Consider the following 16,944-nt stretch of genomic DNA (forward strand, 5'->3'; position numbering starts at 1 on the left):
TGGTGGTGTGCAACTATAAAGGTATGTAAATGTTTGTTATACTTTATCCTGATGAAAATATTTAATTATATTGAAATGTTGATCAGCAGACTGTGGTCCGCATCATTTATTCAAACAAAAGAGCCGCGCCACCGAGCCTGTGTCCATAAATTGTATTCAAATTTGCCCCATGGGGATTCATACGCACCCTTTGCATTCATGCAGACACAAAGGGGCGATGTCAAGTGTCTTAGTTACAAATGTCTAGCATAGAAGGGAGCCCCATCCACCTCTTAAGGCCTCCTTGACATCTCCACCCTGACGTATAGGGGCCAAAAAGTCCAAATATGTCCTGTTTCAACACCTTGGAAAACATCAACATGTGAAAGCTTTGTAACAGCATAATATATTCAAGATCTGTAATAAGATGGATTATTTAATGTATGGTTGTGAGTGGTTCAGGTTGATATATTACATACATTTTATCCTGTCCTTCCTAAATGTAAATCTTAATATACATTATTTTGGCATGGTTTGTGTTTTATTAATCTACCTCCAGATCTTGGTATTTATCATTCCCATTTGAGAGTTTGCCACCAAAAAAAACAGTAACTGCATATTATTATTTTCATGACTTTTATTCCCACCAGTCACTGTCCAAAAATATTAATCAATCAACAGGAGTTTTTGTTGTGGAGCTGGAACTGAGTAGTGAAGGCACCGCGATGGGGTCTGGCGTTCCGCTTCACACAGCACATCCACTGACGAAGCTGCTCACATCCTTGTTCTTGCAATAGTTATTCCAGGCCACCCTTCAGAGAATTATAATAATTAGTAAAAGACACAGATAGCATTCTATCAAGTCTCAAAATACTTGTTCTTTTCTTTTGGCCTTCAACTGTAATAGAGAGAAGGTGATGCCTATACTGACCATTGAGTTTTCTATAATCCATACCCTACATATGTCAATGTATATTATTTATATTATATATTAAAATTATAATAAAATATGTTAAACAAGCATTGATCATTTTAAAATACTCTCCCCACATCATCTTATAATTGCCTTTAACCTGCGCCTTGCCTTTAATTATCACTCACTTCTGCAACCCACCTATTAAATTTAGTTCCCCCAGCCTTCTTTGCTCTCTGAAAACACACCTCTTTACTAGAGCTACTGTATATCCATCTGTACTACACCCATTGCTGTCCACAACTTCACTTTGAGTTAGTTAACGACCCCCTCCCTCGTCTGAACATGTACAGACAAGGAAGGTCCTCGTTATTGACAGCCATGCTGCACCTTCCACCACCCCCCCTCCCCCACACCTCCCCACCATCGCTCCCTTCTCTGCTGGCATCGGCAAGTGTGTATGCACTTACCAATGCCGACACCCCGCTGGGTCCCCGCCGCTGACAATGTCGGCGTCAGTGGGGGCTTATCTAGTGTGTATGGGCCTTCACTTTTCATGTCTTAACACTGACCTTTTTCCCACAAGATTAAAGGCTCTACTATGCAGAGCCCTTGCTACAATTTGTTGTATCATTTGCACTTATTGTGTCTTCTTTGTAGGTCCCTGTTTTTTCCACTGCCTGACACTAATGATTTATGTATCCAGACAATGTCATTTTCATTCCCTATTTCTCTGAAGGAAGAATAGATTGATAATCTGAAACATACAATAAATAGTCTTTATTCCTCAAGACCTGAAGTGTCGCTCCTTTCATGCAGAAGATAGCTAGATGGATGGATCCTATAGGATTAGACAGATCTGATAGGGACAAATAGATAGATAGATAGATAGATAGACAGACAGACAGACAGACAGATAGAGAGAAAGAGAGAGAGATGCCAAATGTATGTTATATGACAAGAAGGCTTTGGATCTTACAAGAATGGCACACTTACCAGGCACCCATGCCGTTAGGGTCTCGTACGACTCTTTTGGCACATGTGATGTCATCACTGATGTTGTCATCCATCAAACCTTAGAGAGAATATCATTAAAATATTTTATGTGATTGGATTAAATCGATGAATGCATAGAAAATGAAGCTAATATGACTCTGTTACCCTTGCGGAGGCAATTGAGGGCTGAACAAGCCGTAGGGGTCTATGTACTATGTATTGGAGAGAGATAAAGTAGACTGGAATAAAGTACCAACCAACAAGTTCCTGATGTTATTTTTCAAGCACAGTCGGTAACATAGCAGTTCGGGGCTGATTAGCTGGTACTTTATCCTCTCCTACTTTACCTCCAATGCTTAGTACATAGACCCCCCCCCCCCCCCCCAATGAGATTTCAGACACTAGGAAGCAGAGATGTCACTGTGGCTCTGCCATTAATACCTTTGATGAATGAATTGGCAGCATTGATCAGTCCCAGCATATGGGTAAGGGAGCTATATTATTCCTGTACTTCATATGCATGCTAGTATGTAACAAACAAGTACATATTGTATTTTATATCTGACAAGTAGGGGAGAATGGTCGACAAATCCCTACCTGTAAGGAATCTATGATGAAAAGAGGTTCCCTTACGGGGATCCATTCAGGCTACCAGTGTTCAGGGTCCCGGCAGTCGGAATACCAACGCTAGAATCCCGATACACCTCTGAATGCTGACGCCGGCATCTCGACATAGATCAAAATGCCAGCACTTAGATCCGCTATGCCGGAATTCCCAACGACCTCCGCTGGGAGTCCTCAGTAGTAAGCTGTGGTGGGAGGGGGAAGGTTAGGTTTAGCCTACGGGGGGGAAAGGATAGGGTTAGGTTGCGAGGAAGGGAGGGTTAGTGTTAGGCTGCAGGGAGGGGGTGGTTAGCGTTAAGCACCCCAAGTGAGGGCTAGGGTTAGGTTGTGGGGAAGGGAAGGTTAGGCTGCGGGGAGGGGGTTTAGGCACCAGCGAGGAGGGTTAGGGTTAGGCTGCAGTAAGTAGGGGGGTAAGGGGAAGGGTAAACCTACTTACCCGACCCCTGGCGGGATTCTCAGCAGCGAGATGCCGATGCCTGCATCCCATTCAGAAGAGGAAGTTCTGCTGATATCACAACAGTTTAGCAACACAATCTTTTGGTTCTGGCGCTTTTGTTTCAGTTTGCCGCAGAATGCTATTCCATGCTGTTTTGGCACAAATTTGTAATCTGCAAGGCTTATAGTCAATCAACAGCGCTTGGACGGAGGCAACGATGAGTTCAATCTGCCCTGTAGTGCGTTTCAAAACCTTTTATACCATAAACACATAGGAGGGATTGCTGACTCCAGAGTGCCATTGGAGAAGTCAGGGGTGTCTCCAGGTAAGCTGGCTCTCAGATTCTGTAGGAGCCATTATCATGTGGCCTTACACTGGGCATTCAGACCCAGACATATGTGTAATTATTTATGGGGTGGGTGTGGGGTGCGGTGGCCCCTGTGTCGGTATGGCTGGGCGGCTTCAGGTCGGCACACCCTAACACTTTATTAACACTTATGATTTTCCCTATCACTTTGTATATATTTTTGTATTCTTTTAATCGCACTTCACTTGTATAGCACTTATGTGCTTCTTATTAACCCTTATTAACTTTCACCTGTGTGCTGACCTGGGGTAGCCGACCTGTGCCGACATGATGGGGTCCTGCACCTCGGACCCATACCTAGTATTAGGGACCCCCAGTGACGGAGACGCCTTGCCGAACGACCTGGGGGCTTAACCCTATATCTGCAGATATACACAACTAAGATCTCCGTATTATCTGATTATTATGTTATATTATTTCTCACTGAGTGTGCATTAGGGAACACAAATTGTTTTTTCATACCATAAACACCACATTATCAGAAGAGGAATGATGTGGCCCTGTGTATATTTGGCCAAGTCCCTCTATTTCTATAATCCAGGTAGATAATGAAAGTGACTCACTGTTGCAGCTGATGCTACAAGCGCCCACCGCCCCGGAAGTTTTGCCGTCATTACACCACCAGTAGCTGTTGATCTGGAAGATGCCATAGTCGCGACTCCAGCCATTGTCATACATGGCATTGGTGGTATAGCGGCTCTCATAGTAGGCCAAACACATCCCTATGGCAGAAAAAAAACCAATAATCAATAATTAAATATTATTCCAAGCCTCTGAGACGTTTGAACATCCATTTTTTTGTATTTCAATATCATTTCAATGACAATCTTTGAGCTTAAGATATGGTAGCTAGCACAAAATATACATTCTACGCTTGAAGCTGATTAACATTTGCATTGCGAGCACATGTATATGATCTTGAGTTCTGTGTGTGCCTGCATATGTGAGGAGTGATCCGGTGTGCTGTGGAACTACTGCACCCAGCAACATCGAGCATGTGGTCGTGGTTGCATGGTTGGGATTCATGTTAAGACTGTGCTGGAGGAGTAGGGGCCAATTGATATTTGCAACCATAAAAAGTATTGTGCAGGTGGAGAAGGAGACTGTGCATCTAGTGTGTTTAGCAGAGGCTGACAGCAGTGTGCTGGGGGAAGCTGGTGAAGCTGTGCCTGTGACCACTATGCTGGAGGGAGAGGCATGGGTGCTGAGAGGGGGCGGGGTGACAAGTGCATGTGTGTGAGAAGTATGTATACAGGGGTCACTCTATATATGTAGGTAATAATATATGTACTCTATACATGTAGGTATATGTATGGCTCCCGCACTCTGGGGGTCATTACGAGTTCGCTCGCTAGCTACTTTTTGCGGCGCTGCGATCAGATAGTCACCGTCTATAGGGGAGTGTATTTTCGCTTTGCAAGGGTGCGAACGCATGTGCAGCCGAGCGCTACAAAAAAGTTTTGTGCAGTTTCTGAGTAGCCCAGAAATTACTCAGCTGCTGCGATCACTTCAGCCTGTCCGGGACCGGAATTGACGTCAGACACCCGCCCTGCAAACGCTTGGACACGCCTGCGTTTTTCCAACCACTCCCAGAAAACGTTCAGTTGACACCCACAAACGCCTTCTTCCTGTCAATCTCCTTGCGATCCGCTGTGCGAATGGATTCTTCGTAAAATTCATCGCTCAGCAGCGATCCGATTTGTTCCCGTATGACGCACATGCGCATTGCGGTGCATACGCTTGCGCAGTTTAGACCTGATCGCACCGCAGCGAAAAAACCTAGCGTGCGATCAGGTCGGAATGACCCCCTATGTCTCCTCTCCTAGCGCCAAGGAAGTGGTTCTGCCTAGAGTGTCTGTAAGGGGCATAATATGGTGTAAGGTAGTATTTTCCTTCAAGACCACGCCCATTCCAGGAAGACCACACCCATTTGCTGCTAGGCCGTGCCCCTTTTTTTGACTGGGGGGAGGGCACTTTTTTTTTATGTTCGCACTGGGAGTCCAAATGGCTAGAAAGTGAAACAGCCCAGCTCTGGGGTAATTTCCAAGAGAATAAGTTTAAAGCCCCAGGTCAGTACCAGCAGCAGCAACTACACCATACATACAGTTAGCCAGGCTGTAGCCATTGTATCCATCCAGACCGGCGTTCTTCAGTGTTGTCGCCAGCTCACATTTTGTGAACACCTTGGCTTCACTGCCCACAAAGACAGTGAGGTAGATCAGGCACAATACAGCCTTCATGGTGCCGGTCACTGCCTTTGCCGATGGCTTGAAGAGATGCAACGTTGAAGGCCCCTAAGCAGACTTTATATAGACAGACATCAATGTCACACTTAATAAACCATTAACCTATACAACATAAATATACATTCTTCCAGATAACATGCAGCTGTTAAATGGTACAGACTTGGAAATATGCCAAAGGAGAATGTTCCATCTACGCTACAGGTAAGTGGCAACTTTTATCAAGGGTTGGGGCTAATATGCCAGAATACCGATCACGGCATCCCGATGGTTAGAAACCTGATAAGGGTTGGATAAGTATGTTAGTCACCCCCCCCCCCCCGCCCCCCTAACCCTTCCTTCCCGCAGCCTAAACCTAACCCTTCCCCCCGCAGCCTAACCATAACCAGGGGCTGGCTGGCAACTTTCAGCCTGGGGGGTAGACTCAAGCAAGTGGCCAAGTTTTTCACAGGGAATGCACTGCAAAGAAGGCCCTGGAACACTTAAATTGCACTGGCTCAGGGGGCAGATGGCACCCTGCCCCACTGCCCAGCCAGCCCCTGCCATAACCCTCCCCAGGGGTGCCTGAACCTATCCCCCCTTCCTTCAGCCTAACCATAACCCTCCCCCGTGGTGCCTAAACCTAACCCCCCTTCCTTCAGCCTAACCATAACCCTCCCCAGAGGTGCCTAAATCTAACCCCCCTTCTTTCAGCCTAACCATAACCCTCCCCCGTGGTGCCTAAACCTAACCCCCCTTCCTTCAGCCTAACCATAACCCTCCCCCGTGGTGCCTAAACCTAACCCCCCTTCCCTCAGCCTAACCATAACCCTCCCCAGAGGTGCCTAAACCTAACCCCCCCTCCCTGCAGCCTAAACCTATCCCCCCTCTCCACAACCTAATCCTCCCACCGCAGCCTAAACTTATTCCCCTCCCCGCAGCCTGAACCTAACCCCGCCCCCTCCCTCCTTGCCGTCTAACCTTACCTCTCCAGTCGCCCGGCAACTGTCGCTTGGGATCCCGGCAGTTGGCATTCTGGCGCCGGGATTGTGATCCTATTCGGGATGCGCCGGCATTCCGAACAGTGTTGAGATTCCGGCATCAGCATTTCGACTGCCGGGATCCCAACCATCAGGGTGCTGGCAGGATCATATTACCAGGCCCCTGTACACATGTAGCGTCATCTTCTTCTTCAAAATGTAGCAACTTGATTATGGGGCTGATTCAGTGCTGGGCGCACCAGCGGCTGGCAGCGCAGTTTGTCAGCATCGGCAAACTGCGCAAGGGCAGCAGGCGCCTGTGCAACCTTACACATTGCGGCTGTATCCCTGAAGGATACGGGCACAAAACAAATTATTGCCAGCCGGGAAACGTCATGTTGTAATTATTGTAACAACCTGCTTATCAATTGTAAACATAAATTATATTAAATGTTTAAACCACAGAACCTGGAATGGCAAATTACGATGACTGTTAATGATTAGTACTAATATTTATTAGATTTTAAAATGAATAGAAAAACCTTACTTACAAACCAAGTATGTGGGGGCACTCTGCCCCGTACCCTGATCCCCCTACTGCCACTCTACCCTATACCCTGCTGCCACTCTGCCCTGTACCCTAATGCTACTCTGCCCTATACTCTAATGCCACTCTGCCCTATACCCTGCTGCCACTCTACCCTGTACCCTAATGCTACTCTGCCCTGTACTCTACTGCCACTCTGCCCTGTACCCTGATCCCCCTACTGCCACTCTACCCTATACCCTGCTGCCACTCTGCCCTGTACCCTAATGCCACTCTGCCCTGTACCCTAATGCCACTCAGCCCTGTACCCTGCTGCCACTCTGCCCTGTACCCTAATGCCACTCAGCCCTGTACCCTAATGCCACTCTGCTCTATACCCTGCTGCCACTCAGCCCTGTACCCTACTGCCACTCTGCCCTGTACCCTGATCCCCCTACTGCCACTCTACCCTATACCCTGCTGCCACTCTGCCCTGTACCCTAATGCTACTCTGCCCTGTACCCTAATGCCACTCAGCCCTGTACCCTAATGCCACTCTGCCCTGTACCCTAATGCCACTCAGCCCTGTACCCTAATGCCACTCTGCCCTGTACCCTAATGCCACTCTGCCCTGTACCCTAATGCCACTCTGCCCTGTACCCTACTGCCACTCTGCCCTGTACCCTAATGCTACTCTGCCCTATACTCTAATGCCACTCTGCCCTATACCCTGCTGCCACTCAGCCCTGTACCCTACTGCCACTCTGCCCTGTACCCTAATGCCACTCTGCCCTGTACCCTAATGCCACTCTGTCCAGTACCCTAATGCCACTCTGCCCTGTACCCTACTTCAAGTGTGCCCTGTACCCTGCTGCCACTCTGCCCTGTACCCTAATGCCACACTGCCCTATATCCTAATGCCACTCTGCCCTGTACCCTAATGCCACTCTGCCCTGTACCCTAATGCCACTCTGCCCTGTACCCTACTTCAAGTGTGCCCTGTACCCTAATGCCACTCTGCCCTGTACCCTAATGCCACTCTGCCCTGTACCCTAATGCCACTCTGCCCTGTACCCTACTGCCACTCTGCCCTGTACCCTAATGCCACTCTGTCCTGTACCCTAATGCCACTCTGCCCTGTACCCTACTTCAAGTGTGCCCTGTACCCTGCTCCACTCTGCCCTGTACCCTAATGCCACTCTGCCCTATATCCTAATGCCACTCTGCCCTGTACCCTAATGCCACTCTGCCCTGTACCCTAATGCCACTCTGCAATGTACCCTACTTCAAGTGTGCCCTGTACCCTGCTGCCACTCTGCCCTGTACCCTAATGCCACTCTGCCCTATATCCTAATGCCACTCTGCCCTGTACCCTAATGCCACTCTGCCCTGTACCCTAATGCCACTCTGCCCTGTACCCTAATGCCACTCTGCCCTGTACCCTACTGCCACTCTGCCCTGTACCCTATTGCCACTCTGCCCTGTACCCTACTTCAAGTGTGCCCTGTATCCTGCTGCCACTCTGCCCTGTACCCTAATGCCACTCTGCCCTATATCCTAATGCCACTCTGCCCTATACACTGCTGCCACTCTGCCCAGTGCCCTAACACCACTCTGCCCTGTACTCTAATGCCACTCTGCCCTATACCCTGCTTCCACTCTTCCCTGTACCCTAATGCCACTCTGCCCTGTACCCGAATGCCACGCTGCCACTCTACCCTATACCCTGCTGCCACTCTGCCCTGTACCCTAATGCTACTCTGCCCTATACTCTAATGCCACTCTGCCCTATACCCTGCTTCCACTCTTCCCTGTACCCTAATGCCACTCTGCCCTGTACCCGAATGCCACGCTGCCACTCTACCCTATACCCTGCTGCCACTCTGCCCTGTACCCTAATGCTACTCTGCCCTATACTCTAATGCCACTCTGCCCTATACCCTGCTTCCACTCTTCCCTGTACCCTAATGCCACTCTGCCCTGTACCCGAATGCCACGCTGCCTTATACCCTAATGCCACTCTGCCCTGTACCCTAATGCCACTCTGCCCCATATCCTGCTGCAGCTCTGCCCTGTACCCTATTCTCCCTGCTGCAGCTCTGCCCTGTACCCTATTCTCCCTGCTGCCACTCTGCCCTGTACCCTTATGCCACTCTGCCCTATACCCTGCTGTCACTCTGCCCTGTACCCTGCTCTCCCTGCTGCCACTCTGCCCTGTACCCTTATGCCACTCTGCCCTGTCCCCTTCTCCCCCTACTGCAACTCTACCCTGTCCCCTGCTCCCTCTGCTGCCAGTCTAACCTGTACTCTGCTCCCCCAGCTGCCACGTTTAAATTGGTTTACGCACCAATTGATGCCCCACCCACGTTAGCCACAGCTCCACCCCTGGAGTGGGGGGGGGGGGTCTGCCTATTTTATCAGTCTCAGGCCCCACAATTTCTGACAGCAGCCATGCTGGGCAGTGACTGTGAGATGGCTTAACAATCTTGTGCGGATAGTCCTCTTATGGGCGCGTCACAGGTGAAAATGGTTGCTTACACAGATGCACAGCCACTGCAGGTTTCGATGGTTGCACTAATTGGTGTTTCAACGTCTATGGACACTGACAGTGGGCATCTCAGTCCTTGCACATTCAGATATATACTAGGGAAGGACTGTAGCTCCATCCGCATGCAGTCGCAGGTGGGCGACCTCCATTAGATGCAGCCGCCTCCACCTCTTAATCTGCCCCTAGGTGTTATGCAAAACAGAAATGACTGTCGCATGTTCTGTACATTAGGAGGAGAACGCATGCAGCTTAAATGAAGCACAAGGGAAACAGATGCATAACAGTGACGAAAGGTGATGACTACAGATACCGTCCTTTCATTCGGACTTTGCCGTGACCACCAGAAACCATGACCAACTTTACTGGGTATATGGCCAGGTGGCGTGTGACCCATGACCCGGAATGTGACCCATGACCCTTTCTCTGTCTGGTCAGTTTTAGATTTTTGTACATTGCAGATTGCACAGAGTTTGGCCCAAAGGGAGTTCCCGAGAAAGTTGCCCAAGGCTAAATAACCTCCCTGCTAGGGGAGGGGTGGATGCTCCCTACTCCTAGAGATGAGCGCCGGAAATTTTTCGGGTTTTGTGTTTTGGTTTTGGGTTCGGTTCCGCGGCCGTGTTTTGGGTTCGACCGCGTTTTGGCAAAACCTCACCGAATTTTTTTTGTCGGATTCGGGTGTGTTTTGGATTCGGGTGTTTTTTTCAAAAAACCCTAAAAAACAGCTTAAATCATAGAATTTGGGGGTAATTTTGATCCCAAAGTATTATTAACCTCAAAAAACATAATTTACACTCATTTTCAGCCTATTCTGAACACATCACACCTCACAATATTATTTTTAGTCCTAAAATTTGCACCGAGGTCGCTGTGTGAGTAAGATAAGCGACCCTAGTGGCCGACACAAACACCGGGCCCATCTAGGAGTGGCACTGCAGTGTCACGCAGGATGTCCCTTCCAAAAAACCCTCCCCAAACAGCACATGACGCAAAGAAAAAAAGAGGCGCAATGAGGTAGCTGTGTGAGTAAGATTAGCGACCCTAGTGGCCGACACAAACACCGGGCCCATCTAGGAGTGGCACTGCAGTGTCACGCAGGATGTCCCTTCCAAAAAACCCTCCCCAAACAGCACATGACGCAAAGAAAAAAAGAGGCGCAATGAGGTAGCTGACTGTGTGAGAAAGATAAGCGACCCTAGTGGCCGACACAAACACCGGGCCCATCTAGGAGTGGCACTGCAGTGTCACGCAGGATGTCCCTTCCAAAAAACCCTCCCCAAACAGCACATGACGCAAAGAAAAAAAGAGGCGCAATGAGGTAGCTGACTGTGTGAGAAAGATAAGCGACCCTAGTGGCCGACACAAACACCGGGCCCATCTAGGAGTGGCACTGCAGTGTCACGCAGGATGTCCCTTCCAAAAAACCCTCCCCAAACAGCACATGACGCAAAGAAAAAAAGAGGCGCAATGAGGTAGCTGACTGTGTGAGAAAGATAAGCGACCCTAGTGGCCGACACAAACACCGGGCCCATCTAGGAGTGGCACTGCAGTGTCACGCAGGATGTCCCTTCCAAAAAACCCTCCCCAAACAGCACATGACGCAAAGAAAAAAAGAGGCGCAATGAGGTAGCTGTGTGAGAAAGATAAGCGACCCTAGTGGCCGACACAAACACCGGGCCCATCTAGGAGTGGCACTGCAGTGTCACGCAGGATGTCCCTTCCAAAAAACCCTCCCCAAACAGCACATGACGCAAAGAAAAAAAGAGGCGCAATGAGGTAGCTGTGTGAGTAAGATTAGCGACCCTAGTGGCCGACACAAACACCGGGCCCATCTAGGAGTGGCACTGCAGTGTCACGCAGGATGGCCCTTCCAAAAAACCCTCCCCAAACAGCACATGACGCAAAGAAAAAAAGAGGCGCAATGAGGTAGCTGACTGTGTGAGTAAGATTAGCGACCCTAGTGGCCGACACAAACACCGGGCACATCTAGGAGTGGCACTGCAGTGTCACGCAGGATGTCCCTTCCAAAAAACCCTCCCCAAACAGCACATGACGCAAAGAAAAAAAGAGGCGCAATGAGGTAGCTGTGTGAGTAAGATTAGCGACCCTAGTGGCCGACACAAACACCGGGCCCATCTAGGAGTGGCACTGCAGTGTCACGCAGGATGTCCCTTCCAAAAAACCCTCCCCAATCAGCACATGATGCAAAGAAAAAGAAAAGAAAAAAGAGGTGCAAGATGGAATTATCCTTGGGCCCTCCCACCCACCCTTATGTTGTATAAACAAAACAGGACATGCACACTTTAACCAACCCATCATTTCAGTGACAGGGTCTGCCACACGACTGTGACTGATATGACGGGTTGGTTTGGACCCCCCCCAAAAAAGAAGCAATTAATCTCTCCTTGCACAAACTGGCTCTACAGAGGCAAGATGTCCACCTCATCTTCACCCTCCGATATATCACCGTGTACATCCCCCTCCTCACAGATTATCAATTCGTCCCCACTGGAATCCACCATCTCAGCTCCCTGTGTACTTTGTGGAGGCAATTGCTGCTGGTCAATGTCTCCGCGGAGGAATTGATTATAATTCATTTTAATGAACATCATCTTCTCCACATTTTCTGGATGTAACCTCGTACGCCGATTGCTGACAAGGTGAGCGGCGGCACTAAACACTCTTTCGGAGTACACACTTGTGGGAGGGCAACTTAGGTAGAATAAAGCCAGTTTGTGCAAGGGCCTCCAAATTGCCTCTTTTTCCTGCCAGTATAAGTACGGACTGTGTGACGTGCCTACTTGGATGCGGTCACTCATATAATCCTCCACCATTCTATCAATGTTGAGAGAATCATATGCAGTGACAGTAGACGACATGTCCGTAATCGTTGTCAGGTCCTTCAGTCCGGACCAGATGTCAGCATCAGCAGTCGCTCCAGACTGCCCTGCATCACCGCCAGCGGGTGGGCTCGGAATTCTGAGCCTTTTCCTCGCACCCCCAGTTGCGGGAGAATGTGAAGGAGGAGATGTTGACAGGTCGCGTTCCGCTTGACTTGACAATTTTGTCACCAGCAGGTCTTTCAACCCCAGCAGACCTGTGTCTGCCGGAAAGAGAGATCCAAGGTAGGCTTTAAATCTAGGATCGAGCACGGTGGCCAAAATGTAGTGCTCTGATTTCAACAGATTGACCACCCGTGAATCCTTGTTAAGCGAATTAAGGGCTGCATCCACAAGTCCCACATGCCTAGCGGAATCGCTCCGTGTTAGCTCCTTCTTCAATGCCTCCAGCTTCTTCTGCAAAAGCCTGATGAGGGGAATGACCTGACTCAGGCTGGCAGTGTCTGAACTGACTTCACGTGTGGCAAGTTCAAAGGGCATCAGAACCTTGCACAACGTTGAAATCATTCTCCACTGCACTTGAGACAGGTGCATTCCATCTCCTATATCGTGCTCAATTGTATAGGCTTGAATGGCCTTTTGCTGCTCCTCCAACCTCTGAAGCATATAGAGGGTTGAATTCCACCTCGTTACCACTTCTTGCTTCAGATGATGGCAGGGCAGGTTCAGTAGTTTTTGGTGGTGCTCCAGTCTTCTGTACGTGGTGCCTGTACGCCGAAAGTGTCCCGCAATTTTTCTGGCCACCGACAGCATCTCTTGCACGCCCCTGTCGTTTTTTAAAAAATTCTGCACCACCAAATTCAAGGTATGTGCAAAACATGGGACGTGCTGGAATTTGCCCATATTTAATGCACACACAATATTGCTGGCGTTGTCCGATGCCACAAATCCACAGGAGAGTCCAATTGGGGTAAGCCATTCTGCGATGATCTTCCTCAGTTGCCGTAAGAGGTTTTCAGCTGTGTGCGTATTCTGGAAAGCGGTGATACAAAGCGTAGCCTGCCTAGGAAAGAGTTGGCGTTTGCGAGATGCTGCTACTGGTGCCGCCGCTGCTGTTCTTGCGGCGGGAGTCCATACATCTACCCAGTGGGCTGTCACAGTCATATAGTCCTGACCCTGCCCTGCTCCACTTGTCCACATGTCCGTGGTTAAGTGGACATTGGGTACAACTGCATTTTTTAGGACACTGGTGAGTCTTTTTCTGACGTCCGTGTACATTCTCGGTATCGCCTGCCTAGAGAAGTGGAACCTAGATGGTATTTGGTAACGGGGGCACACTGCCTCAATAAATTGTCTAGTTCCCTGTGAACTAACGGCGGATACCGGACGCACGTCTAACACCAACATAGTTGTCAAGGACTCAGTTATCCGCTTTGCAGTAGGATGACTGCTGTGATATTTCATCTTCCTCGCAAAGGACTGTTGAACAGTCAATTGCTTACTGGAAGTAGTACAAGTGGGCTTACGACTTCCCCTCTGGGATGACCATCGACTCCCAGCGGCAACAACAGCAGCGCCAGCAGCAGTAGGCGTTACACGCAAGGATGCATCGGAGGAATCCCAGGCAGGAGAGGACTCGTCAGACTTGCCAGTGACATGGCCTGCAGGACTATTGGCATTCCTGGGGAAGGAGGAAATTGACACTGAGGGAGTTGGTGGGGTGGTTTGCGTGAGCTTGGTTACAAGAGGAAGGGATTTACTGGTCAGTGGACTGCTTCCGCTGTCACCCAAAGTTTTTGAACTTGTCACTGACTTATTATGAATGCGCTGCAGGTGACGTATAAGGGAGGATGTTCCGAGGTGGTTAACGTCCTTACCCCTACTTATTACAGCTTGACAAAGGGAACACACGGCTTGACACCTGTTGTCCGCATTTCTGGTGAAATACCTCCACACCGAAGAGCTGATTTTTTTGGTATTTTCACCTGGCATGTCAACGGCCATATTCCTCCCACGGACAACAGGTGTCTCCCCGGGTGCCTGACTTAAACAAACCACCTCACCATCAGAATCCTCCTGGTCAATTTCCTCCCCAGCGCCAGCAACACCCATATCCTCCTCATCCTGGTGTACTTCAACACTGACATCTTCAATCTGACTATCAGGAACTGGACTGCGGGTGCTCCTTCCAGCACTTGCAGGGGGCATGCAAATAGTGGAAGGCGCATGCTCTTCACGTCCAGTGTTGGGAAGGTCAGGCATCGCAAACGACACAATTGGACTCTCCTTGTGGATTTGGGATTTCAAAGAACGCACAGTTCTTTGCGGTGCTTTTGCCAGCTTGAGTCTTTTCAGTTTTCTAGCGAGAGGCTGAGTGCTTCCATCCTCATGTGAAGCTGAACCACTAGCCATGAACATAGGCCAGGGCCTCAGCCGTTCCTTGCCACTCCGTGTGGTAAATGGCATATTGGCAAGTTTACGCTTCTCCTCCGACAATTTTATTTTAGGTTTTGGAGTCCTTTTTTTTCTGATATTTGGTGTTTTGGATTTGACATGCTCTGTACTATGACATTGGGCATCGGCCTTGGCAGACGACGTTGCTGGCATTTCATCGTCTCGGCCATGACTAGTGGCAGCAGCTTCAGCACGAGGTGGAAGTGGATCTTGATCTTTCCCTAATTTTGGAACCTCAACTTTTTTGTTCTCCATATTTTATAGGCAGAACTAAAAGGCACCTCAGGTAAACAATGGAGATGGATGGATTGGATACTAGTATACAATTATGGACGGACTGCCACGGTTAGGTGGTATAAAAAAACCACGGTTAGGTGGTATATATTATAATAATAATACAATTATGGATGGACGGACTGCCTGCCGACTGCCGACACAGAGGTAGCCACAGCCGTGAACTACCGCACTGTACACTGGTTGATAAAGAGATAGTAGTATACTCGTAACAACTAGTATGACACTATGACGACGGTATAAAGAATGAAAAAAAAACCACGGTTAGGTGGTATATATTATAATAATAATACAATTATGGATGGACGGACTGCCTGCCGACTGCCGACACAGAGGTAGCCACAGCCGTGAACTACCGCACTGTACACTGGTTGATAAAGAGATAGTAGTATACTCGTAACAACTAGTATGACACTATGACGACGGTATAAAGAAAGAAAAAAAAATACCACAGTTAGGTGGTATATATTATAATAATAATACAATTATGGATGGACGGACTGCCTGCCGACTGCCGACACAGAGGTAGCCACAGCCGTGAACTACCGCACTGTACACTGGTTGATAAAGAGATAGTAGTATACTCGTAACAACTAGTATGACACTATGACGACGGTATAAAGAATGAAAAAAAAACCACGGTTAGGTGGTATATATTATAATAATAATACAATTATGGATGGACGGACTGCCTGCCGACTGCCGACACAGAGGTAGCCACAGCCGTGAACTACCGCACTGTACACTGGTTGATAAAGAGATAGTAGTATACTCGTAACAACTAGTATGACACTATGACGACGGTATAAAGAATGAAAAAAAAACCACGGTTAGGTGGTATATATTATAATAATAATACAATTATGGATGGACGGACTGCCTGCCGACTGCCGACACAGAGGTAGCCACAGCCGTGAACTACCGCACTGTACACTGGTTGATAAAGAGATAGTAGTATACTCGTAACAACTAGTATGACACTATGACGACGGTATAAAGAATGAAAAAAAAACCACGGTTAGGTGGTATATATTATAATAATAATACAATTATGGATGGACGGACTGCCTGCCGACTGCCGACACAGAGGTAGCCACAGCCGTGAACTACCGCACTGTACACTGGTTGATAAAGAGATAGTAGTATACTCGTAACAACTAGTATGACACTATGACGACGGTATAAAGAAAGAAAAAAAAATACCACAGTTAGGTGGTATATATTATAATAATAATACAATTATGGATGGACGGACTGCCTGCCGACTGCCGACACAGAGGTAGCCACAGCCGTGAACTACCGCACTGTACACTGGTTGATAAAGAGATAGTAGTATACTCGTAACAACTAGTATGACACTATGACGACGGTATAAAGAATGAAAAAAAAACCACGGTTAGGTGGTATATATTATAATAATAATACAATTATGGATGGACGGACTGCCTGCCGACTGCCGACACAGAGGTAGCCACAGCCGTGAACTACCGCACTGTACACTGGTTGATAAAGAGATAGTAGTATACTCGTAACAACTAGTATGACACTATGACGACGGTATAAAGAATGAAAAAAAAACCACGGTTAGGTGGTATATATTATAATAATAATACAATTATGGATGGACGGACTGCCTGCCGACTGCCGACACAGAGGTAGCCACAGCCGTGAACTACCGCACTGTACACTGGTTGATAAAGAGATAGTAGTATACTCGTAACAACTAGTATGACACTATGACGACGGTATAAAGAATGAAAAAAAAACC

At 48.3% G+C, this 16,944-nt stretch overlaps 1 protein-coding gene across 1 annotated transcript; it reads right to left on the reverse strand.

Annotated features, from left to right (window-relative positions):
• Positions 1-598: 598 nt before the first annotated feature.
• On the reverse strand, positions 599-5,841 carry LOC134947435 (lysozyme C-1-like). Its single transcript, XM_063935531.1, has 4 exons — positions 5,420-5,841; positions 3,879-4,037; positions 1,889-1,967; positions 599-791 (listed from the first exon to the last, which is right to left on the reverse strand). The coding sequence occupies exons 1-4, from the start codon at positions 5,553-5,555 to the stop codon at positions 725-727; spliced, it is 441 nt and encodes a 146-aa protein (XP_063791601.1). The 5' UTR covers positions 5,556-5,841; the 3' UTR covers positions 599-724.
• Between the last annotated feature and the right edge of the window lie 11,103 nt (positions 5,842-16,944).

Source organism: Pseudophryne corroboree, chromosome 8 (assembly GCF_028390025.1).
Source record: "Pseudophryne corroboree isolate aPseCor3 chromosome 8, aPseCor3.hap2, whole genome shotgun sequence".
In the NCBI taxonomy this organism is placed as follows: Eukaryota; Metazoa; Chordata; class Amphibia; order Anura; family Myobatrachidae; genus Pseudophryne; species Pseudophryne corroboree.

Coding starts and splice junctions, on each gene's coding strand:
- LOC134947435 (XM_063935531.1), bottom strand. CDS start 5,555: ATGAAGGCTGTATTGTGCCTGATCTACCTCACTGTCTTTGTGGGCAGT. Junction 4,038..5,419: donor TGGCTACAGCCTGGCTAACT/GTATGTATGGTG, acceptor TTTCTGCCATAG/GGATGTGTTTGGCCTACTAT. Junction 1,968..3,878: donor TTGTAGCATCAGCTGCAACA/GTGAGTCACTTT, acceptor ATTCTCTCTAAG/GTTTGATGGATGACAACATC.